The sequence below is a fragment of the Leptosomus discolor genome, chromosome 3, assembly GCF_034619465.1.
Source record: "Leptosomus discolor isolate bLepDis1 chromosome 3, bLepDis1.hap2, whole genome shotgun sequence".
Taxonomy (NCBI): domain Eukaryota; kingdom Metazoa; phylum Chordata; class Aves; order Leptosomiformes; family Leptosomidae; genus Leptosomus; species Leptosomus discolor.
The window spans coordinates 54793149-54818574 of record NC_141393.1 but is presented as its reverse complement, the minus strand read 5'-3'; the positions used below and the strand labels follow the sequence as shown (position 1 = coordinate 54818574).

At 39.9% G+C, this 25426-nt stretch overlaps 1 protein-coding gene across 3 annotated transcripts in view; it reads left to right on the top strand.

Moving 5' to 3' along the window:
- LOC104345166 (BEN domain-containing protein 5) overlaps nucleotides 1–25426 on the top strand; it is a 628288-nt gene that overhangs the window by 588647 nt on the left and 14215 nt on the right. Inside the window, exons 1-3 of one of the 3 annotated variants that reach the window (XM_086462163.1) lie at nucleotides 7968–8184; nucleotides 22180–22313; nucleotides 24049–24424. In XM_086462163.1, the coding sequence (XP_086318289.1) occupies nucleotides 7968–8184; nucleotides 22180–22313; nucleotides 24049–24424 (727 nt within the window). Of the gene's footprint in view, nucleotides 1–7967; nucleotides 8185–22179; nucleotides 22314–24048; nucleotides 24425–25426 lie in introns of those variants that run through there. The other 2 variants (XM_086462164.1, XM_086462165.1) reach the window with 2 other exon arrangements.

The window sequence follows — 25426 nt, the reverse complement described above, 5'->3', positions numbered from 1 at the left end:
CTTTTCTATTTTATCACCTTTTATATGTACTGGTAAATAAAAAAGGAGCAAATTTGGAAAAGATAGGCCATTCAGAAGAAATTCTGTGTGTATCGTATCAGAGAATTTGAAAGATTATGGAAATATTTACAGCTCCCAAAGATTCAATCTCTATACCAAGATTGAATTTAGGGATGGACACAAGCGCTGTTTACTCTAGCTGTTCTGGAAAGACTGGTTTTGCAGTATTTTCCGTCCTCAAAATAGTAAAACCAGTTATGATGAATTAGCAAAGCCTGTATGCTGCAGTGCCCCAGAGAGTTTCTTATTTTCATTGACATTATTTTTTCATCAGTTTGGACTGTGTAGTATCTGCAGACGGTGTATGTTCAAAATATTGGATTGCTGTGTTTTTGCATACAAACCTTATCAAGGAAAAGAAATACCAGACTGTGTGTACAAGCATCAAAATTTGATTATATGCAGGATCTAATCTTAATATCACACCATCCTCACTGAAAAGTGTCGCAAGAATGTTCCAATTCATATTCTGGACGGTGTATTTCTCTGCAGTCATCTTGCAGAATTCTTTTTCCTACCAGGAGAATATCAATATACTGAACTGAATAAAAATGTATACATTAAATTGCTTATTCAAATGTCCAGCTTTGATGTTTGTAGAGAATTTAAGCAGGAAGCAATATAACCTGAGCTTAGTTTTATGGATACAAGAGGCTAACCTGAGTTACAAAACAGGAAAGAATGAGAAGATGTATAATACGCTGGAAATGTGAAAAAAATGCAGATTTCTGTTATTAGCTTTCACAGCTGTATTTGCATAGAAATATACTAATGTCTGGATGACATTTAATGCATGAACTTGATAGAGCATCCTTAAACATATTCATGTTAGAAGAGTACTTAAAGGGAACCTTGAACTCAAAAATTCTCATCTTTGTTTAAAAACCCTCAAAACTATAGTTTCCCTAGGGTATTCTAGTACAAGATATTTCTTTATGAAACAAAGCTTTCTTTGTTATGAGGAATACTGTGACAGCCTATGAAGGGCCTTCCTTCCTGATCACACATTAAAAAAGATCCTGATTCCCCTGAATGTTAAATATTATTGCACGATAGATGTTGCTCAGGCTTTTGGGGAAAACACTAGCAAAGCATGAAGCCCTTTGAGGTTTCAAACACCTCTTGGGTTATCAGTTTCCTACGCCATTTTCTATTTTGAGGGAACACCTTCCTTGTAAGTGGGGCAAAGACGAATTTCTGTGCTGTGTGAGATAAAAGGAGTAGCACTTCCTTGAAGAAGCAGAATTCTTGGTGGGGTCTATCACTGTTATCCCACGGTATGAATTTTTGGGAGTTGGGTGACAGCAACTCCTTCCAGTTAACATTTGCTTGTTGTGTTGTTGTTTTGTTTTTTTTTTTTTTTAATTAACCTACTAGAGCAAGCCAGGGACAACTTCATTTGTAACTTATAAATGATAAAGATGTCTGGGTTTTAGCAAGGGTGGAGAGGTTCACAGAGTATAGTGAAGGTTTTTATATCAGTGAGCACTTGCGCTTTCAGTTTTCAGCAGTTTCAGCATTCAGTTTGCCAACTGTGAAGAATTATGTTCTTTTAATTTAAATGTGATTATTAACAAAACATGGCTGAGGAAGGCACTTTTCTGAAATATTCCAAGGATTATTCCTGCTCTGTTATTTCCATTCACCTTCCACAACAGGATTTTACATGGTCACAGTAGTTGACGTTCTTCAGAAGAGCTGCTGGTCCATCTCTGATTGTGACTTTCATTAGAAGCAGAAAACTTTACCTTTTGAAGTGGTGAGATGTGAGCACTAATTCTGGGAATATTTTCTAAAAACTCACTTTATACTGAAATATAGCTAGCCCTGAAAGGGATTAGGAGGAGTATGACAAGAGTATAAATTAAAAAAGCACCGGGGCATGAAAACATGTCTTCAAGCAGTTTTGACTCTGCCCTCACGCAATCCCATTCCTGCTGCTGCTGATTGTCAAGAACCTTACAAACAGCAAGAACCATCTCTAGAGCCTGTCCAGTCTCCTGCTAAAATCAGACTTCTGAAGGAAAGTGGAAGTGTGAGTATGTGGAGGTACCATTCGGGAAAAGATGCAGTCAGCAGTAGTTGACCTTATTTTCTTCTGTGCATATCCCATATTACTTGGGTGAACCTCTCAAGCAGAATAGGTCTATATAGAAAAGGCTTGCAGGATTATTCTTCCTGTCAGTATGAGATATAAATTCTGGTTCAAGACAGAACAGTGCTGTACAGATGTAGGAATAGAAAACCAAAATAGAAATATTATCAAAAAGGGTCATTAATAGTGTCTCGCTCAGAAGCTCTGTCTAAAGCATAACATAATCATGGGCAGTGTCTAGTAGTATTTTACACTGAAGCCCAAAGGTTACAAAAAGACTTCAGTCCTTGCCAAATGAAAGTCACTGTGTCATCCAAGGTACAGAAGGAATCAAATTCTTGCAGTGGTGCAAAACCTATGTATGTAAAGCTACTTTTAGAGTCATATTAGTAAAATGTCTGTCAAAAGCCAGGGAAAAATCTGGTTTAAAAAAAGAAAGTGAGAATCTCAAATAAAATTTCAAGATAGAGTGAAAGCTATATAGGCTGAAGCCATCAGTGGATGGCAGTAGCAATAAAGATCATTCGGGCTGCAACAGCAATACTGTCTTCTTCAAGTTTTTGAAGATGGCAGCAGTGGTACCCAAAGGACACGTTTTGAAGGTGAGTCCATGCAAGAGTTGGCTCAAAGAAAATGTCTTTCCTACTTTCCTCTCAGGCAAGACGTTTATAGCAATGAAAACAGCATACTGCCTGAGTACAGAAGATGGTATTTAGCAAGATTTTGAATGGTATACAGTGGGGTGGGAGCTGAAAGTCACGATGATTTGAGAGTCATTTGCAGCTCCCAGACAACCCAGCTTCTGGCTCCCACTGAGTGAAGGACTGGGTGAGAGTGGGGAGAATTACTGCCTCACACCAAAGAAAGATAGCGCCGACTGGCAGTGTCTCCTGAGTCCTGTTGACTTTCTGTGGGCACGTTTAACCTGTAATTTGGAAAAGCAAAATACAGTCTGGCACGCATTCTTGAAAGGTTGCCAGTCCCAGATCTATCCATTGCATAGCCTGCCAGAATGGGAAAGATAAGTATCTTACAGACCAGTATCCACAGCAACAGACACTGGAATATTATCTTTTCAATACATGTGAAAACCCAAAGAAAATAATTACTTTCTCATTTTCCAGTTTTATAGTAGTAATAATGACCTTTAGGTCAGGAATTTTCAGCAGTTAATGACTGTTTGGCTTTTTCTTTGGCCCTTGCTTCTCCAGCCAGTCATTAAGAGCGAGGAAAGTGCCTTCTCCAGTGGTCGCTTTTCCTTAATCATTACCTTTTCATGCTACAGAATATAGCAGCTGGGAAATAAGTGTCTCCTACGCGAATGGATCCATAAAGTGTTCCTTAGGTTTCATTTCTTTGAAAGAATATTCTGCTAGGACGTGAGAGTTTAATGCAAGAGATGATTGAGTATTATCCTCAGCCCCAAGAAAGGTTAGATCACTCTCAGGAATTGGGACTAAATAGCTTTGCAGTGATGCCCTTCCTGTTCTGAAGATGGTTTAAGGCCATAGATTGCAAAAGATTAAATCTTAAGAATTTATCTATGTAATCTAGGTTCCCATACTATTCTCTTGGTATTGGAGTGCTTCGGAAATTATACGTGGACACAAATATTTCTCATCCATCTTCTAGGATCATACATGAACTAGATCTCTGTTTTGTTTGAATTTTATATGTAATCATTGTGATGCTGAAAGCAGAGTGCAGCAAGAGTCTTCAGAGTTTAAAATTATTTAAAAATTTAGAGGGGAATAACCCTCTGGAATGCCTGCCCTGCTCTGTTTGTCTAGCTAGTAGATTCTCCCCATCCAACCACTCTTATCTCAAAACACCCAGAAGCTATATATGACTTTGTTCAGAGGAAGAGTCATTTATACCTGGAAATGACTTTATCTTGCACTTTATCATAAGATAAAAAAGGAGATACTATGGAACGGAGGTGTCTTCTGACCACCCTATTGATCATACTCTTGGTAAAAATTAACCAGACTGTAAGCAGATTATATGCGTGTACATACATAAACCTTTCAACAGTCTTCAGTTCTTGTGCATTGTTATTTGAGTTATTCTTTAAGCTTTATGACTTTGAATGCCATTGTTAAAATACAGCGTTATCTAAAAAAATGAATATAACTTTCCTTCAGGGTATATTCGAGCTTTGAAACAATTGTGTAAGAAATGCACTACTGGGAGGACAAAGAAATTCACAATACCCCAATAGTTTTCTAAACTGCATATTGAATGTGTAGGGATTCCTAGCAGTAGTCTAGTGTACTGTTATTTCTGAGTGGTCAGGTAGTAGTAAAGCACCTCCACTTGAATGGTAAAAGAAAATGGGAATTCTTCATTGGTAGATTTAAAATCAGTATGGTGTCCCTTGAGGGCTTGGTATTAAACATGGAAGTAATATGACTGATGAGCCTAATTTTAATGTTTTGCTGTGAAAGAGATTTAGCACCTGTGTAACTACTATCGGTACTATTAGTTTTTTTGGTTTGTGTCTTCAAGTGAAAACACAGAGAGCATATCAAAACAGCAGGCATCAGCTTCTGCTTTAACACTTTTTTTACTTTTCAAGAAAAATAACAGCAGCAAAATATAGGTAGTGTTCCAGGAAACAGCCACTCAGGAGTCCCAACAAGGGCTGGGACTGTGCTTTGTGGTTTCCTGACTCTTGGAGTGACACTTTTACTTTTTAAGCTGAGACTTCATTTGTATTTTGAAAGTATGACAATCTGCTTCTCAGCAGGGTTGTGTTGTTTCTAAAAGGCTGGACTTGCTAGAGGATTTCAATCTGCTGAGGATCCAGTAACTGCTTTAACAATGAGCTTTAAAATCTACACCTTTAAAATAGTTCTGCATCTTTAAACCTCAAGCTAACCTCCGTCTTAAAACAGCTGGCTAGCCATTAATAGAAATGGGAAAGATCCAAAAGAAAGGAGTGACAAGACTTAGGTTTCATTCTGTGCTTAAAAGGCTCGTTTCCTCCACATCATAGCTAACCAGTGCAGAATATTTATAGATTTTAAAGCCAGAAATTAACACCTTTCCTTGAAGGCAGAAGAGAAATGTATGGGATCGTTATTAATTCTTTAGCATTGTAATGCCTTCTGGCTCAATGTGTGTGCTAGGGACCCAGTGTAAACACGTATTTATCATCCTGACCCTTAATCTGTTCCCAAAAAAGTCCTTCAGTGCAGAACTGTGAAACAGCCTTTCTAAAGGATTTAAGACTTTTTTTTTGCTTCTGATATAAAGATCTTTACAGCCTTTGCTGTAATTGAACCTTCAAACGTAAAATGTTGCAAATACCAGTTCAGAGTGTTCCTTTTCCAAAAAAAAAAAAACAAACCCCAAACTCAAACAGAACCCCCCACTATGATGCTAGTTGCCTTCACATGAAGACTTTCAGTTTTCTTTCATTGGGGCAAATTAGCCAGGCTTCCTTGGTACCTGAAGAGATCTTTCCCCTTCCAAGTCAACCTAATATTTGAGTCCTTAGCTTCTCTTCGTTTCCCTTGTTATTTCCAGTTTCTCCATTTTTCTGTGTTCCTTTCCTTCAACAGCAGTCTTAAGATGTTGCTAACAGAATTCAGCTGCAGAGGAAATACAATCCTGCTAAGAGTCAGTGTACCGAATCGCTCATAGACACAGAACTTAGTAGGACAAAATTGTCCTTCATGTAATCTTAACAGTGTCCACGGAGTAATTCCAGCTACCAGTCTGTCCTGTCGTCTTTCTGAAGCTGCTTCTACGTCCATTGTAACACAATGCAGAGGAGATAGGAGAGCTACAGCAGCTGTTATTGTTTGATCAGCAACACAATCTTCACTGGAATTTCATTTCCCTTTCAGCCTAGCTCGTAGAATACATTTGTCATCCATACTTTGTAGCAGACTTGTATTTGCCTGTAATTACATGCCAGCCTGGCAATACTTTATTGTTAACATAAAGTACTGCCATTTAAATCCACAATCTTAAACTAAGTATTTGCAAAATTCTGTAATTGCTAAAATAATAAAGCTGCCATTTTTGTATGGGAAGTTTACGGCTTGTTACTGAAATATTTACATCGGCTTAATTATACCTGTATGCATTCCTTATGTTTTCTTGTGTTGCTTAAGAGACAGACAGACTTCTGCTGCGCATAAGTTTCTGATACTTTCATGGAACAGCTGAGGCTGGAAGGGACCTCAGGAGGTCATCTTGTCCAGCCCCTTGCTCAAGTAGGGTCACCGGGAGCAGGTTTTCTAGGACCATGTCCAGATGGCTTTTGAGTTACCTCCAATGACAGAAATGCCACACACTCTCTGGGCAACCTGCTCAGTCAAAACTTTCCTTCCGGTTTTCCAGCTTGTGGTCTGTTCTCACGTACTAAGAACTCTATAAAAGATAACTAGGAAAAACAAGTTCAGTGTGGTTAAACTCAGCGTAATGGGTATAGACAGTACTGCAGACACCTAGGTATGCAAAACCTTTCTGCAAACCAGGAAAGATAATGTATTTTGGTTTCATTTTTTGTTGGCTTTTTGCAAACAGAAAACCAGCAATGGCCCTCTCTTGCTGTTTATTACTCAGTGATTATTCTTTCTTTTTTGCCTTTAAATAATTCTCCAAGTATTGTTGTTCTGTTCCTAAGACCGATTGGGTAAAACAGACCTCAGCACTAGAAATATGGGTAAGGTTGCTGTGAACCATAAGCAATGTTGCCACATTGTTCTGTTTTCATACAGAAAGCTCAAAACATCCACACTCAGTATGCACGTGTCTCCAAAAGCTTGAGAATTTGTGCTCAAAATGGCATCATCTCTAACCCTTGTTCTTACACACCTCCATAGAATTTCTCAACTCTCTGTGCTGTTTTGGGGGAGGGTGGGGAAGATTCATGTTCTTCCAGCAATTGCCACTGGACGGTAACATTCAGTGCAGGTGGTTCTGCATTACCCTGAAAACCTCCAGGGAAAAAAAAAAAAAGAGATGTTCAGATTCTGTTGACACTTGGCAGAGGAGCGTGGGGTTCTGTGGTGTTTGGCCATGAAGGATCTGGTCTCCTCTCCTCACGTAGTCATAGCCTCTCATGGGTCCCTCCTGCCCTTTCACCCTGTGCTCGCTGGCGCAGCCGCAGACCTCGTGTGTCACCTCCACGCGACTGGGAGAAGGCCTGTTTCATGTGTAAGGGCTTTTCGACTTGGAAAAAGAGCTTCCCGGGGCCTTTACCGGGGACGAGCTTCAGCAACGGAGGCCGGAGGATAAACGCCTCTGCCAGGATCCAGCCATGCCGGGCGACGCCGAGGCCGAGGGGCGGCTCCGACACAGGTGTCTGGAGAGTACGAGCTGACACCCCGCCCGGCCGTCCCCTCGAAAGCCTCTCGGACGGCGGCACCCGCCCGTCCCGCACCAACACCCTTCGCGGCGGAGGTGCGAGGTCGCTCCCGCGGAGCCGAAGCAGGCCCGGGCCTGCCGGGCGGCGAGCCGAGGCGAACCCGCGCCCCGCGGAGGGGCCGGGACACGCCCGGGGCCGCCGGAAGGGGTGTTTCCGCACGGGCCCCGGGCGGGCCGAGGCGGGGGAGCCGGGCGGGGGCCGCTCCTCCCGCAGCCCGCCGCCACCCGGCCCGGGCCCCCGCCCGCCCCTCTCCGCGCGGCTGCCTGACTCGCGTCGCTCCGCGTTGGATTGCTCGTGTCTGCCCGGAGCTGGCGGCTGCCCGGCTGGCGGCGCGGCCAGGCGAGCTCAGCCGAGCGCAGAGGCGGATTTTGAGGAACAATAACAGAGCGGGGAGCGCGGGACCGGCGCGGCCGCCCCGCCCGCCGCACCATGTACGCCTTTGTGCGGTTCCTGGAGGACAACGTCTGCTACGCGCTGCCCGTCTCCTGCGTGCAGGACTTCAGCCCCACGTCCCAGCTCGACTTCGACAACCAGAAGGTCTACACGGTGTACCGCAACCCCGAGGAGGCGGAGGAGGACGACGAGAGCCCCGGCGAGTGGGGCGACCGCCTGCTGCTCCACAAGGCCCAGATCCTGGCGCTGGCAGGTGAGGGCGGGCCGGGCGGCGGGGGAAGGGGTGGGGGGGTGGGGGGGCGGACCAGGGGAAGCCCCAAATGCCGCCCCCTCCCCGCTGAGGTGGGGGAGGGAGGGAGAGAGGGGGAAGGGAGGGGGCGGCATCGCGCTGACACATGCTCAGAGCCCGGGCGGCACATGGCGGGCGGGGGGCGCGGTGAGGCGGGAGGACGGGGATCCTGGGGGTGGGGGGAGGCTTCTCCACCCCCTTCCGCAGCACAGCGGGCCCTGTGCGGCCCCAGGCCCAGGTAGGGAGGGTGGCGGGGGTCCCACGGGGCGGCTGCTCCCGGGCGGGTAGAGCCGTGCTCCCGCGTGAACTCTCAGGCGTGGTGCCCCTCCGGAGCGGTTTCCAAAACAAGCGTGAGCCCAGGGCAGTACCCAGCGTCAGGGGTGAAATCAGAAACTTCAACAACAAAAAAAAGTTAAAGTTTCCATACACGGTATATTTATAGTGTATGGAGTCATTTATATACCTTTGTAGCTTGGCAGTGTGTTGCCAAATTAGAGAGGTCCTGGTTTATGTCCAATTTGTTAGTTTAAGTGACCTCACAAATTGGAAGGCAATAGTGGAACCAGACCTTTAGATACTATGCTTGTTACGCTTGGCTTTGCGACATTTGGTTTGTTTCATGTTTAACTTTCATGTCTCTCTAGCTAAGAAAACCAATTAAAGTGTATATTAAGAAATAAACTGATATTTTGGCCGTTGAAATGAGTTCAGCCCTCGTGAGATAGTACTTCTATGTGTGTCTCCAAATCACGGCTCTTTGCCAGTATGTTGCCTTGAAGACTTTCTGTATGTTCCTTGCAGCCACAGAAAGCATGCTGTCATAGTCAGAGTTGACATAGAAAGGAAGTTTGATGTTGTTTGTAGCAAATTGCTGGCTAGCGTGGACTTGCCCAATAGGCCGTTGAAGGAGGGCAACGACCCTTTGAAATGTCAGTCTGGGTAGCACAGAGGACATCGGGTTCTGATCCTGACTTTTCCACTTGGGGAGAAGTACTGGTTGTGTCTGTGTCCCCAAATATGGAATGGCTTAAAAAACTCTGCTGTCCAGTATTGAGTTCTGAGAAGGCAACGCTGAGTTCTGATCTCTAAACAGAGTAACTTGGTGTTAAAGTCATGTAAAACTAGTATTTTTTAATTTTATCTTTATTTTTGAAAATAACAGCTCCTAAACCAGTTCAGCCTGGTGGTGGTCCATGTGGTCCCTGACTCAAACAGACTTTTACCATTATCGTGTTTCCAGTAGTGGCCATAAATGGATGCCTGGAAAGAACAAAAAACTGGCAAATGTGTGTTATTTCCCTCTCAAACTCTTCCAGTTTCTGAATATTTGCAACTCAAGCAGTTCAAGAGAACTAATGAGAGAGCCTACCAGAGGAGTACATTCTTCCACTAAGTTTTTGTTGTTCTCTGCCAGTCTGTGTTTTGTCTGTCCTGTCTGTAGCAGAGGAGAATTGGTATATGAGGTATTGTCTTGCAAGTTACCTGTCACATCCATGGAAGACAGCGGTTTTAGCGTTCAGGGTTTGCTTGGTCTCTTCTCAGAAACATCCCAATTGGACTTCACCTTCCTCTTTCATGCTGGGGAACAGCAGCAGCAGTGTCCTTTCTGTTCCTCATGTTCATCTTGACATAACTGAAGTGCTTCAGAGAAATATTTGGTAATAGGCATTTTGCTCACCTGTTGAGCCTACCGGGTTGCCTCAGTTTTCCAGCAGGAAGTGCACATGCTTTGTCAGTTCCCTTGTTCCAGGCAGAGTCTGTGCATACCTAAGAGAAGTACTCTTCTGTACAGTATCCCTTTGTTTCGTCTCTCTTGAACCAGAACAAACCAATATATGCTGTTTCCTCCAGAGAAACAGTCTTATTACCTCTATTAGTGATTTGCACTAATTGCTCTCCCAAGATTTTAATTTCTACAGGAAATTCTCCTGCTGAGCCAGGAGCACAAAGAAACACACAGCTATCTTTATTGCATCTGTCACATCTCAATATATCTGACTAGATCTGTAATGTAGATGCTTGGAAAACTTCTCACCTGAACACCAAATGAATCCTTACTTCTGTGCTTCTTTCCACCCTGCACCACATAAAAATGCCATAACTGTATTAAGCATATGTTGTATACAAAGGGTTACTTGCTTTGAAAGTTGTCACTTTCTCCCAGAAGTTTTAATATTGGTGTTTGTTTTTATTATGGTTAAAATCTCAGTGAGAAAAGTTGATTTTGCATGAAGCCGTCTTAGCACAATTTTCAATTTATAGCGATCAACTCTTATTTTTACGCATTGTGACAACTTTTTATGGCGAACATTACAAGTCTGATGTGATGCGAACTGCTTATTTAGTTTAAAAAATAGTTTTACAAGTCTGCAGTAATGTTTCACATAACTAGTATTGAACTTTTCATTCTAAAGGATTCCAGCCTACCTACCTAGTGGTAAGGTAAATAACATGTATGAAGTTGCTTTTATATATAACATATACATAGTTGATTTTTAATTTTTGGAAGGAGCCTTTACCTGCACAAATTAGTACCTCAGTTACTTTAAGGATTTACTGCTTTGGTCCAAGGATTCCCTGTTAGAAACAGGCTTCAGGATCAAAGTCATGGTACAGATATTAAATTAAAAAAGCAAACAACAAAAAAGAATAAGGTGGGAAAGTGTAATACTATTTTTTTTCTGAGCCTGCACAGTATTCTTTTACAGACTGAATGGTGCCCAGTTTTCTTACACTGATTTAGGAAGGCTGCTTAAGCGAGCAAAGTTGTACCTATTTATATATATTTTCATGATCAAACACTGTCCATGCAGTGGGAGTTCATCATAGCCTGATAAACAGATCCACTTGGTTTTCCCTTCTAGCAACCTAAAAAAACCCGAGAAGTAGAGGAAGAACACAGATACAAGACCCATATTAGAGTAATGGTTTTTTTCTTTTGAAAAGAGTTTTCCTTTCCGATTATGTTTAAAGAAACGTAGATACTTTTCAAACTTTTACCCTTGTAAAGCAGGAATTCGCAGAGGGATAAGTGCATGCCCATAGTACAGAGTTTCATTGGAGCATTGGTTGTGCAAAGAGTTAGTGAAACAATTGTCCTCATTTGAGAGAGTCTAGAAGCAATTCTTTGATCCTTTGTCACAAGGTTGGATGGGTTTCAGCCCATACGCTTGTGAGGAACATTATTGTTGCTGCAGAGGAGAGAGCACTGCTGTACACGTATCACAAATGTAAGAAGGAAAAACAAAAACCAGAGGGAAGTGTGGTGGGCATGCTTAGAGCGTCAAATAATTGTGATAGACTTGGAATGTTGAAGAGGTAAATACTGTCTTCTGAATTCTTCAGTAAGTAATATGTGGATCAGCTCTGAGCAGCTGTACACTTTTCTTATGTCTGCGTGCATGTGCTTGGAAGCTGCTGATAGTGGTGGTATGCGTTGTTCTGGGAACCTTCAGCTTTTTCAAAAGTTAGCCAAAGACTAGGGCTCAAACTGGAAAGGTTAACCCCTGACTAAGACAGTTCTAGACCTTTGAGCTATTGAAAGCATATTAAAAATGAATGGTTTATGCCATAACAAGTTCAACATTTAGTTAACAGACAACTTAAATGTGGTAATAAAGGAATAATTTTACTTACCTCTTGAATTGAAAATATAGCTCAGCAGACTAGAGTTTCACTATACAGCAGTTTTTTGAGGTGGCATGTTAACTGGTCAATCTTGTTGAGAATACAAAACCAGCAGACGGCTTTTCTGGAAGAGTTTGAGTCTGTCTTTCTGGACATTCACACCCTTCCTTTTTTCTTCTTTTCTGTCCTCCCCTCCAAATGTTGAAAAGCTGTTTTTCTGGTCACTCTTCTTGAAATATGTGTGCTATTTGCAACTTTTTCATACCTGTCCAATATAGTCACTAGCAGAATTTTGTATGTAACCATACGCAGCTTGTAGGCGCTAGCATGATCCTTAGGTGACCCTGTTGGAGCCTTTTCTTGCTTTGCAAAGTGGTATTAGGTAGACTGAACTGAGGTTCAGGGACTTTTTAAAGTTGACTACTTCAGGCTGTGTTTGTTTACAAATTAATAGTGATTGGCTTCTAATTGGAGGCATTTTTTCCTGGCTACAGTAAATAATTCTTCACTAGCTGCTGCCCTCAACATTTCCCACCCACACAATCGTAACAAACTCATCTCCATCAAATTCTCACAGCGATTCCTTAGCTGCCACAGCAGACGTGTTAATACCTGTACATATCCATATTCTTTCTGATGAGGTAATTTTCTGTGTGTTTTGGAAAGATGCAAAATCTCTGTTCCCAGAAAAATTTTAAATGATTCTAGGACTGAGTTTTGAGTAAGGTTGAGGGTGGATAAACACTAAAAAGTTGAAGCAGGTTTCTTTGCTATGTGTAGCTAATGGAGGAAAGACCCCTTGTCAAATGCTGGAATTTATGAGATCATAGATTGTATCAGGAATATACAAAATTTAGTTCAGGAAGTGATCTTGATGTGTAACATCAACGTAAAGCTTTTGTTGGTGTTTCTGTAGTCTTGAGCTTCTCTATGCGCTTTTTATCTCGTGCTATTCAGAGAGCTTGAGGAGTTGGAGTATGTAGAGTAGGTCATAGCTGTGCCCACTGTGTACCTGTGCTCCATCCCGTGTTCATACATAGTCCACATGTCACTTTTCCTTTCCCAGGGCAGTCTGAGACAATTGTTGTGGTAGGGACAGCATTTGCAAACTCTTTGTTCCTAGAATGCTCTAGGTCTATCCCCTATCATGATATGCAACTCGTATGGTGTGTAACAGGGACCTGGGGAGAAATGGCACCAGAAAAAAAAAAAAAAGGCAAAATGCCTGCAACTGATTCTTGGGTGGGTGATCCCAGGTGTTGCCCTGAGTAAAGAACTGCCAGGAGGAGGCTGTAGGGAACCTTCTGGTAGTGGCAGTGGTTCCTCACAGGCTCTTTTTGATTTGTTTGATTTCTCCTGGGGTAGTTGTGGAGTACCTGTGGATAAGCTTACGTGTCGCCGCCCTTGAGCAGCCAGTCCAGCTCTTCCTAGCTGTGCTGTCTGTCTGCTGTACCTGTGCATTGGGTCTTGCCATGCAGTTGGCCTCTGCGGTCGTTTGAAAGTAAGCCCAGCTGGTTAGGCAGTGCTGAAGTGACCTTGTTCAAAATATGATTATTTTTTAATTATTTTTTTTTTCTTCTTAAACTTTCTACTGTGATATTTGAGAGGCATGGACTACTTGTCAGATACTTAACTGGCGTACTACTGCTGTGTTACCTTTTTACCAGGTGAAAGATCTGGCTGTATGCAGATGTTCACCAAATCATGTTGTGTAACGGAGTAAGTGCATCACACTCTTAAATATAGTCCTGAATACAAGGGTGCCAGTATTCATAAAGAATATTTAAAGCTAAATTTCCTACTCGTTTTGGGTTTGATCCATTTCTGGTTTATTTTTAACTCTTTTAATATGAAGGGTGGGGTGGTTTGGTCATGTCATGTGTCCCCCCCCTTCTAAATTCTGCTGTAGGAGTATATCTAGATATGAAGGGCTTATAAAAAGGCAGAATTTTGGGGGAGTTTTTTTGGTGTCATTTCTGTTTGTTCAGCATTGAAGTCTTAATGTTGCATATGCATGCAAAGCTTGAATGGCAGCAGCAAAAAAATTTTGGAACTTTTAAAACTGTAGCTGGTAAGTAGTAGCTTGAAGTATATAACCACCCTTATGTTTGTGGTGATGGTTATATGTCATCAGCAGGATAAAGTGCCAGTAAAAAGTATTTTAAAAAGCTGGGATATATCTGTGCAAGAAGGTTTTACCCTTATATTTAGTTTTTTCTTTCCCTTTATCCTGCTTATTCTGGAAATACTTTTTGTGTGTGTGTGTGTGTCTTTAAACCCTTCTCAACTGAGGGGGTTCTCAACCCTGCTACAGCAAAAATGCAGTCACATTTCTTTTTGTTTCACCCTAATAGTCAAAAGTAGTTTATTTATTTTTATGACATAAAGACATACAGGTGACCTACACCGTTTTTATTTCTCTTGGTCTTGGTATGTATGTTGCACCACATACAACATTTACAAGCATAACTGGTGTTACAAGCTTAACTATGATACAGTAAAAGTATGAATTTCAGAATTGTAATAAAATGGACTTCAAAGATAGTATGGTTATGGTAGCTATGGTAACTAACACTAATTAAACTATGCTAAAATTTTCAGGGAAGTGAAAAGGAGAGAAAAAATGTAAGGTAATGTTTTTGTTTTCATAATTTAACAGTAAAATATTTTTTTCCAGTGGATTGCTGAAGTGCCAGTCAGTTAATTATTTGGTTTTTTAAGGAAGCCCTTTAAAAATAGTGGAGGCTGAACCACATTGTAATTTTTGTATGTAAACTAAAAAATGCATAAATCTACCCACAATTTCCATACCAAACTCATCCCTTGGGCAGAGATAGTTGGGGAGGCTTTGTGGAGTGTTCCTTGTAGGCTGCTGCTTTATCTGCTGAATAGCTGGTAGGCGATATCTCTGTGGCTTTGTGGCCTTTGTGATCATGAAATCATAATCAGGGGTTGGTCCTAATATAATTTTACAGCATGATACAGACTGACTGGTCAGGGCAGCCAGATTGACGAATTGTAGCTGTCATTGAGATTGATGATCTCTTTAATTGAGCTTTTGAATTCTTAAAGAAAGAAACAGGTTTTATTATGAATAGTTTTTTGTAAGATATTTATCATGTTCAAACTTCTGAAAAATAATTCAACCCGTAGTCAAGTTTCATATGTAGGTACAGAGGAAAGATTTGAAGGATAGCATTTTAAAATCCTACTTGCTTTCAAAGTTTCTTCTTTTTAATTTAATGGTAATATTGTATTATCATATTTGTTTCAGAAAGGATTAAGAGAGTTGTTCCGTAATAGCTATAATCCTTTGTGTTCAACACGTTCAGAGTATTGTACAAATATTAACAAATCTGCACAAGACTTCAGTGGGGTAGATGGGGACAGTAAGATGGAAACGTTGAATTGTTCAAGTTTAATATTTAAGTAAATATTGGATCCAGGATTAAAACTGTTCTCAGTCATGTAAGGAGATGATTTCCTGTTTTTCAGTGTGTCTTTTTTGTACTTGATTATCTAGCTCCATCAATTTCTACTGCAGCCAAGTACTCTTCTAATATGACTAAAAGTTAAATGGAAGGGACAGTTTTGTTGACAAAGAATGAAAGAATAATTATTTTTAGCTGTATTACTTTTGAGCCGTGTTGCTCTTGTTTAATTATTTTTGAAAAGACTTTTCAAGATTCCAAAAAACTACTTTTGAATTAAGAAATAGATTTCATGTTAATGTGAATATATATGAAGAAGATATATCTAAATTTTTCTTGCAGTTCAGGTCTGACTTACATCTGGGCTGATACTCAGTAAATCTGAACAATCTGCTGATAAATGAGCATGTGCAAAAGGAGAATGTTACAGAATATTTGAATTTCTTCATGTGCGTTAGAAATTTGACCACAAATAGGGGTCCGTATCAATGAATCTCACTCCTAGCAGTATTAAACTGGGTATTTCAGATGTACCACTAGGGGAAAAAGTGTGCATTCAGACCTCAACATTCGTTGCTTCAGTAGCTGGCGTGGTAGATTTGTTTTATAAGAGCAGTAGCAGGTCCGTGCTCTGTGAATTTACTTGTATTATTTCATTGAATATTAATGAGGGAGAGCCAGTCATGATCTAGGACTTCAGGCATAACTTCAGAGGTTGAATTTGTTTATATAATCTGTCCTCTGGTTTTGTAGGAGTTTGACACCTTAATCTTTCTCTTCCTTCTTTAGTGCCTTTGTACAAAACAGGTGTGGCTTTTTCTTGATCATCAGTGAGCATCTTGATTCAGGCTTCTGGCACATCATCCTTCTTGCCCATTGTCTCTAAACCTGTCAAGCGGTAGTTTAAGACCTTTCTATCTTGTCTTTTCCCAATTTGAATAAGAATTATTTTCACTCTGTTTCGTATTCTTTACACTTAATTGAATTGAAATTCACTTTACAAGATTTAACGGCCTTTTTGGCCAGTTCGTCAGGAGCATGTCTTCACCCTCCTGTGGTTATTGGCCCTGCCTGTTACAGTGTTACTTGATATGGTGTTCTTCCCTCATTTCTTTGCTTGCTCTTCCTTTTGCTCTGAAGACATTCTTCTATTTGCTTGTGTGTTATTGTCATTTTCTCTTTCTGGGAAAGTGCTGCAGGACTATTTATTTGATAAATTTTTTGGGAGTGATATTGGCCCAGATGATGGCAACTCTCAGCTCTACCTTTTTATTCCTAACTTCTCGCAGAAATTTGTTGTCAGTTTCTGGCATTCTGAGCAGGAATCTTTTTCATCTTATGCTTAGGATAGCCCAACATATTCTCCTACCATTTTTGTCCATTTCTCTTGATTTTAAAGTGAGGGGAAATAATGTCTTCTGTCATTCCCAACCCAACATCTTGCTGTCTTTTATACTTCATTTGCTTTATTGCTGACACCCAGCTTTACCTTTCTGTCCAATTAAACATACTTCATGTAGTGTTTTCACTGTGCTCCATGTTTATTTCTGTAACCCTCTTTTTCTCTGTCCTTCCAACAAAGCTCTCTAGTCTGCAAAAAAATGCAAAACAATATAGTAAATTACACTATCCACATCTTGAATTGACTGTGCCAGAACTCAGTTGACCCCTCTTTTGCACGCACCCCCTCCTTTTAGCCGCGCAATGTTTGATGGCACCTGTTCTCTTCAAGTAACTTTTTTGTTTCTCCTGCTGACCGTTATCCTGTGTTGTCTTTTACTGTCATTCTGAGTTTTGTCGTCTTTGGTAGTCGTCTTAATCTCAGTATACTACTAGCTCAGAGGTTTTTTATATGAGACAATTTTTTCTTCCTCTGTATCCCAAATATCTTCTGAGCCTGCAGGATTGTTACATCTTCTGAAATCTCTTCTGTTCTTCCTGTTAAAGTCCTTCTTTAACGTTTGCATTAAATTCACTAGGAAAGTAATTTATAGTTCTTTTTTTTCCAGTTTCAAATAAACTAGGTGGCTTTTTTTTTGTTGTTGTTGTTAACTATCACTCTGTTCCTCTTATCAGTCACAGCTATATTGATTATTGTTTGTTTGTGTTTAAGTGGCACTTAGGAATCCATGCCATGTTGTGCTTGGTGTGTGTATTTGCTTTGGAGCACTGAGTGTACCATTGGTTGTGGGTTTTTTGCTTTGATTCTTAAGTGTCTTTTACTTAATGAACTGTAACTGGTGCACAACCTGCCAAGGCAGGTGACGTTATCTGGTCTGTAGAAGCAACCTGGCTAAATCAGTAGCAAAGCAGTTCAGTGCAGCAATATGGGGAGAATCTTGCACAGGTGTTGTCCATATGTGTTGGGTATATGCCTGGAAATGGGAAGGGTGATGGTAAATTTTTTTTCATCTGTCAGTATCTCATTTTTCACAAGGGCTGGAATTTTTTTGAAGGCTTAGGGGAAGGACGAATTTTGCTGAAGGATCTTTTGTTTTATTACTGTAAGATTTATAGCATTGCCAAGCCCCTTATTTGGAGTGATCCCAGACTTGCCATCCCTCATCCATTTGGAGTGCAGAGGTCTCTTCTATTTTTCCAGCTTTTACTCCAAAGGTGGAAAAAAATAAGCATTTGAACTATTTTTGAAGGGATTAGTTTGTTCAGGCCTTACTTCTAAATTAGAAAAGTAAGGAAAATAAATAATAAATAAGAAAGTAAGGAATGCTTTAAGGGGACTTTGAGATTTCCTTAGCTTATTCTACATCCCACAATAGGTTTTCGATTTTTAGAGCACTAACATATTTCTACTTGAATTGAACCAACTTGCTTCCTGCCCTGTTAAAGTTTTTTGTCTGCCACAGTTCCCTGCTGCTCTATACTACCTTTTGGCCTGGATCCACCCATCCTGACATGGGAACAAAGGCCTGACTGAAGAAAACATTCCAGGAACAGTTTATCCTTTGCTAGTTGATACAGATTCTCTAATGCAGGTTTGCTTTTTGGGCTTTTCTTTCTTTAAGCACTGCTGAGGCCAAATGTCTTCCCAGCCGCTCTGAAATTTCTCAGCAGTTCGCTTTGTTCTTACTACCTGAACAACTTTGTTAGGTGGCCGTGTGGGGAGAGACGCTGTCTTGTGTGCTGGCTCTTGAGCTCTGTACTTCAGTACCTCATGGAGCTGACTGGCAAGATCTCTCCAAGTCTGACCTTTTCCTGGAGTGCAGTTATTCCCGCATGCTTTACCATGTATGTCGAATCACAGGATACTGTGTTCTTTGTATGGCTTTATGGTTACTGTGCACAAAAGGAATTTTTCCTAATTTATATTTGTCTTACAGAATGTTCCTTCTTAAAGAATAGAGAGAGAATCAGTGCTGTTCGTTCTTGTATCATGCTTCTACCCTGCGTATTTTGTTACAAGTACCTAGTTAGGTGCGTTGAGTGCTAGTTCTCAGCAGGCAGTATCATTGAACCATTTATTCCATACACAGGAAAAACAGTAGACACAACTTTATGACAATCTGATCATGGCCGCCTAAGGGAAGGTATAAACTTGAACTTGTAACAAGGTTTAAATGACTGGGGACAAAGTCCAGGTAAATGATTTGGGTCTTTACAAAATGAGGCTCCGAGTTACAGGCTGCCCTTCTTTCTCTTAGAATGTTCTGTAGCCTCAGGCACTAAATTGGAACTTGTCCAGCCATTTGGTTCATATCCTGGTTTTCTTCTGGCTCAAAATCGTGTGTGTGTTGCTTTTTGCTGGATTCTTCTCCTGTACCTGTCTTTTGTGGGCTGGCACAATGGACAGAGTCCTAAGAAGGACTACTCTAAATGCACGTTCATGATTCTCCTACCCCTCCCCCTGGTCTCCTGTCTCTCTCTGCCGCTCCTTCCCAAATTCCGTTAATATTTGCAGAACAAGAGCCGGTGCTCTAGCATTAGCCTAAATTCAGAATGAGATTTTTCTGGCTCTATCTGCAGCTAATGCAGTAGACCACAGAGGTTAGAAATGCACTTTAAAAAAGAAAAAAAAAAACAACACAACAAACAATGAAAAACAAAAGGCCTTTTCATATCCAACACACTGGATGAATTGTGTTAGGTATAAATAGGCCTACAAAGACTAGAGCATATGTAAGAAAATATTATACATATTGTTGTTGCAAAGCACAGGAACATAAAATTATTAGCTCATTGTCTAAAGCTTAAACTTACATAAACTCATTTTCACCATTGTTTCCTCAACTTTTGTATGAGGAGAAAAAAGTTCCTTTCTTCACCTGTTTCCAGGATAAGCAATAAATCAAGAAGTCAAATGAAGAGATTTGCCAAAGGTGAAAGAACTGTGTTGATAGTCACACACCAGCATTTGTTAAGAAGGTATATAAACATTTACCTTCAGTCCAACAGTGAAGTTTTGCAAACGTCAATTTTGTAGGAAAACTGGGAAATTGGGAGGGGAGTGGAGAGAATGAAGAATTCTGATGATTTGCATTGTTTTCTTTGACCCCAAACTAAGTATTTTCTTTCATGCTATTGCTCAGTGCATAAAATATGTTCTTAACCTTTATAAATTGACTTAAAAATAAAAAGCCAAAATCAAAACATAAATATTTCTGTTCTTCCAAAATGTTTTTATTTTAATGTTGTCTTATTTGTCGGAAAGTATTTGCTGACTTCCACTGTAGTCTGCACATGCATTTACTCTTCTGACACTTTTCCATGAGTGCTTCAAGACTTGCTTATCCCTGGCCATGGGAAGGACGGCTAGTGTCCGTTTGCAGTTTGCATGGGGTTCTGGCTACTGGTGACCTCAGCTGGTTGCCAGCAGACAATTTTTTAACTAAGTGAAGTAACTGGATTGTGTCCATCTTTTTGTGAGGCCAAGGGTTATTTCAGAGCATAGAAACTGATCTGCATTCTTTAAATGTGGAAGGAGTTCATCTGCATGTGCTGTGAAAGTTGATTTGGCAAAGCAGTCTAGAGAACAGGCCCTGCACTTTACACATGCTGCTCTTCCTCTAAGGAACTGTGAGAACAGATTTTAGCAAAGGATTCCTCAATCTATCAGATATCCCAAAATATATAGTCATATATATCTTTTGGAGTATCTGTTCAACAAATAGAAAAAGGTTGATGGGGTTTTTCTTATTCAGTATGGATTTATTTATTCTTAAATTTTTGTCCTTCCAAGAAGATACTGATACCCATCAGTCTGTCCTTTAGTCTGTCAATCTGTTGGGGTTTTTTTTTTTCTAAGGGCTATTTTATTTTCTTCTCTGTGCTCTGACAGTAGAATTGGGTTGTATCACTTTTTTGATGAACCTGTGTTTTGCAGATAAAGCCCTATGTTTTCATTTATTTTTTGAAACTGAAACAGTTGGATTGCCTTTCTGTTTTACTGGGATAAGCATCCGTGATGCTCTGGGGAATGGAGAATGATCTAAAATAAGCCTAGCTGATTTTTGTTGTTTATCTGTTTGTTTTTGCATCTGTCTTAGTATTTATTGCTACCATCTGCATTCCATTTCAGGTTGTCTTAACATCTTATTCTGCATGTTCTGTGCCTATTCTCTTTACATAGCCTTGGGCTGTAATATCACCATTTGCCTACAAGAGATCCATTTCTATCTGTAGCAAAATGAGTTGCGTTCATCTGTGTAATTCAATTCTAATGAATGCCTTGCTCCTCATTAAACAGTGATTTACCTTTGTTTCCCTTTTCTACACTGTCAACACTAACCGTTTTGAGGTCCTGGGGAGAGATGCTAATTTGAGATGGCAAAAGTCAATGCAGCTGAGGACTCACAAATGCCATCCTCATTGGCACTTTCAAAAATATTCATGGGACACTTTGTGAAATAGTTTGCAGGTGGATAAGAAGACTCAAAGTGTTTTCTTACTCATAAACTTTCAATGTACAAGTATGACGCTTCAGAGCTTAAATTTTTTCTTGTCGGTGTCTTGAACAGGTAGCCAAGCTTGTGAGTCTTTTAAGACCTTGTTTGCTCTGCAGGAATTTTATGGATCACAGGCACATTTGGAGAGACTATACTCTTGATACCCTGTCCCCTCTGTACCTTTTCAGGAATATTAAAATATTTCAAACTTATTTTCAGAATGGTGTTTTGAAACACTTAATTTTGAGATGTGTTAGAATGTTTCAGACTTGAAAAATATTTTACTTCAATTTTTTAAATGAGATTCAGAGATTAATATAAGCAAATTTTGGCTTTGTATATCTAAAGGAAAAGGATTAGTACCATTAACTAACAAAACAGGGGTCGTATGGTAATCTTGTAACAGATTTGCTCCATATGCAACTTTTCGGTAATACATTTTCAACCTATCCTGCAGCATCCTCTCTTCCAGCCCTGCACTTTGTAGAATAACGGAATCTGCTGTGTGTGCAAATAGATCTGTGCTGCTGACAGATGATGGCTAGAGTATAGGATGAATTACCAAGTTTATTTTCACTTTAAACCTAAGCAGAGTTTGAAATGCAGCAACAGATTATAAATATGAAAATACTATTTGTAAACATAATTTAAAGCAATACAGGTGGTTTTTAGGAAGTTTTTTTATTTACTGCATCTTTAAGTCCTTTAGTAATAGTACAAGGTACTCATTGACACGTTTGATCACTCACATGAATCTAGCTTGACATTTTTCAATATTTATTCTTGTGTTTGGCCAGAGTGAGTCCCTGTTGAAAGTCTAGAATTGTCAGTGGGCATCAGTTGAGTTATGCCATGGATTAATTTCGTCATGGTATTATGAGGGGATTGAAGCATGGGTGGTTTTGTTTCATTTTTTTTAACTGGTCTTGCCTAAGTTATGTAGTATTTGGAAGTAAGAACACTGATTAATGTAACAATTTTATTTTTAATATACGTTTTAGAGGACAAAACTGACCTTGAGAACAGTGTGATGCAGAAGAAAATTAAAATCCCCAAACTCTCTCTCAATCACGTAGAAGAAGCTGGGGAGGTTACAGATTATGGGGAAGAAGATGTGGAGCTTAGACACAGTAAGGTACTGAAGTCTTTCCTTTTTTTTTTTTTCTTTTTTTTTCCCTTTTTTCTTTTTTTTGTTTTTTTTAAGTGCTTGGGGCATATACAGACGACATAGCGTAAGAATTCCAGGCCTGCTTTTGATCCCCTTAAAACACTGTGTGTGGTGAAATTGGGTCAAATTGTGTATGGGGATGGGGTACGAGTTTTCAAAACCTGATTTAAGTGCAACTGAACATTTTCCTGTTTATACCATGTGTGCTGTTTAATTGCCATTTGAGATGACTGGAACAATGCTTTTCCACTTCGGCCCAGAATACTTTAAAAGTCACCAGTACGTGAATGTCGCACAGCTGTTCTCGGTGGCACTTGTGACCTATTGTGCGCTGTTGATGGAATTGGAAGGGGTACTCTCAGACTTCCCAACTACAGCACTGGGTGGGAACACAAATTGACAGGACTCCATCCCTCCATTATAACTGCCGGTTGCCTTTTTATGTCCAGATGCCAGAAACCTACTATGTAAATCTATTTATTTTTTGATAGCAGATGATTTCTTTAAAAGTCTGCCAACTTTCGGAATAAAACACTGCTCTGTGGCTTCATGTGTTTTGCAGCTGCAGGAATGATACTAGTACATTTCTTTATGGTGGGCCAGCATGTTGTTTTTAATTTTTTTTGTTTTGTTTTTTTTTTTGGTGGTGGTTTTTTTTTGGTTGTTTGTTTTTGTTTTTGTTTTTTTTTTAGAACATGCTTGGAAAAGGCGTCACATTAAATAATCTCGTTTTCTGGCACATTACTCATGGATATTGTGGTATGGGAATTGATAGTGTCAGCTTTTTGTCTCTAACCTATGAGTTACATTTGCTTTCCTTGCAGTTGCTTGGAACTTTGAATGATTTTTTCCATATTTGGCCAATAAACCTTGGTGACTTTTACGAGTACTTTCACATTTTAATACCACTATCCAGGCCCCCAAAAAAGAGGTGTACTTTAATTTGTAGGGTTTGCGCAGATGACTGAAGGTAAATTTCTGCTGAGCGTTCAAAGGACATGAAGCCTCTGCAATGCAGTATTAATATGGAAGGAATCAGTTGATGAGGGAGATGAGGCTGGATGATATATTCTGTCTCCAACTTCTGTGTTTTCAATTACTTTTCAGTGTTTGCTGATAGTGTTAACTCAGTCACATCAGGCAGTTGGGTGAACGTGCTAGACGAATAGTCAGAGAAGGCTTTGTTTCCCAAAGTGTGGGAAGGACAAGCCCCCTGTTCACATAACAGCTTTGTATGGTATGCTGCTTTCATCTTTGATGTCATTACAGGTGACAAACGTAGCACAGAGGTGATTCTTTCTCTTAGTTACCGGAAAACCAATTGCTGTCGGAAATCTAAATGTTAGGGGTAAACTTTAAAGGAAAAAAGATCCAGATCCACATTTTTAAAAAGAAATTAATTCTCTTTACGTATGGAATCAAGTGACCTATGTACACCGAGCTTGCAAGTGTTGCACAAATGTGGAAAAAAAAGCCTTTAACTGCCTCAGAAGTTTGTATATGCATTTAGCAGAATTACACATGCATGATAGTTATGATGTATATCCGCAAGAATCTGTTAGACAAAACATTTTTGCAGGCAGACTTTGTCTTGCTTTTTTTGGAAAACAAGAATACTAACAGTTCCCAAGACTGTAGATTTTTAATTTTATTACATTTTACTGCTCTCCTAATTTATTTATTTTTTTATTCTAACATGCAGAGACAAGATGGAAGGAAACAAAGTGAAGGTACACACAAAAGCATTGAAGCCGTTGTTGCTCGCCTCGAAAAACAGAATGGGATGAGTCTCAGTAATACTTCCAGCCCTGAGGAGGCTTTTATGGAGACGTCGGAAGGCATGAACAACATGGACGATGCTGTAGTTCCTCGGATTCTGTATGAAGAATTGCTGAGGAGTTACCAACAGCAACAAGAAGAAATGAGACACATTCAACAGGAGCTTGAGAGAACACGGAGACAGCTTGTGCAGCAGGCAAAGAAGCTAAAGGAGTATGGGGCACTCGTGTCAGAAATGAAAGAGCTCAGAGACTTGAACAGGAGACTCCAGGATGTACTGCTTCTAAGACTAGGTAGTGGTAAGTGCCGGACTTAAATGGGACTAGTTTTAATGAATTTTGCAAGTGTGATCAATAGTAATGGAAGCGTATTTGAAGAATAGCAGTGGTTGTTAAACTGGACATTGAATGTTAAAAGGGTTTTCTGCTATGGCTGTACAATATGTGTCGAATTTGTATGCTATGTACGTCTGGGTTTTTCTTTAATGACAGTAGAGGTCTTTGTGCGGGTATGGTTTAATCAGAGTTCCATTTTAAGCAGCTGTATTTTAAAGAGTCTCTAACCTTCCAGTATATGCCGAAACAGATAATAAAGTGTTATCTGCAAAATATACCAGTATGTTCCAGTTTAAAAAGAAGAAAAAAAGAAGAAAGAAAAGGAAGTGGAATGAATATTTGGGCTAAAACTATTTTATTCTTTTCAGTTAGGGGTTTTGGTTATTGTTATGTAAGTGACTGTGTTACCTTACGTTTTCTGCCCCCTCTTCCCATTAGTAACTCATTAGAATGTGATACGTTCCTGAACTTCTTAGCAGTGGCTTTAAACAGCCATGCTATTTGAAAAATAATGGATTGTTAAAGAATAATTAAAAAACCTTTTTGTTAGTGTCCCGTTTATCAACGTTTTGTTACAAAATGCAGGTTTGTGTAATTTGGTTTTAAATTTTAAATATCTTGAGTCAGTTGCTCATTTGTTTTGGTTTATAACAATTATCTAACCATTTTGTTGGAATAAATGGGAAAAAAGAAAAAATAAAAAGTTCATCCTTTTCATTGAAGATGGAATACCTTCAAATATTTCACTAATTTTATATTTATTTGCTATTAGAATGTGGTACTGCTGTGTTGAAGATTTGCTCAGTGACTGAAATTTGGTTAAAATTTGTGCATCCGAACTTAGCATGCTGTTTCTTATGTCTGCCTTTGTGTATCTGGAAACTTAATTTTTGCATGTAAATTGGATATTGGCTCTTCTACTTGACTTGAACGAGTGCATGCAATTTGCATGTGGGTCTGAGTTAT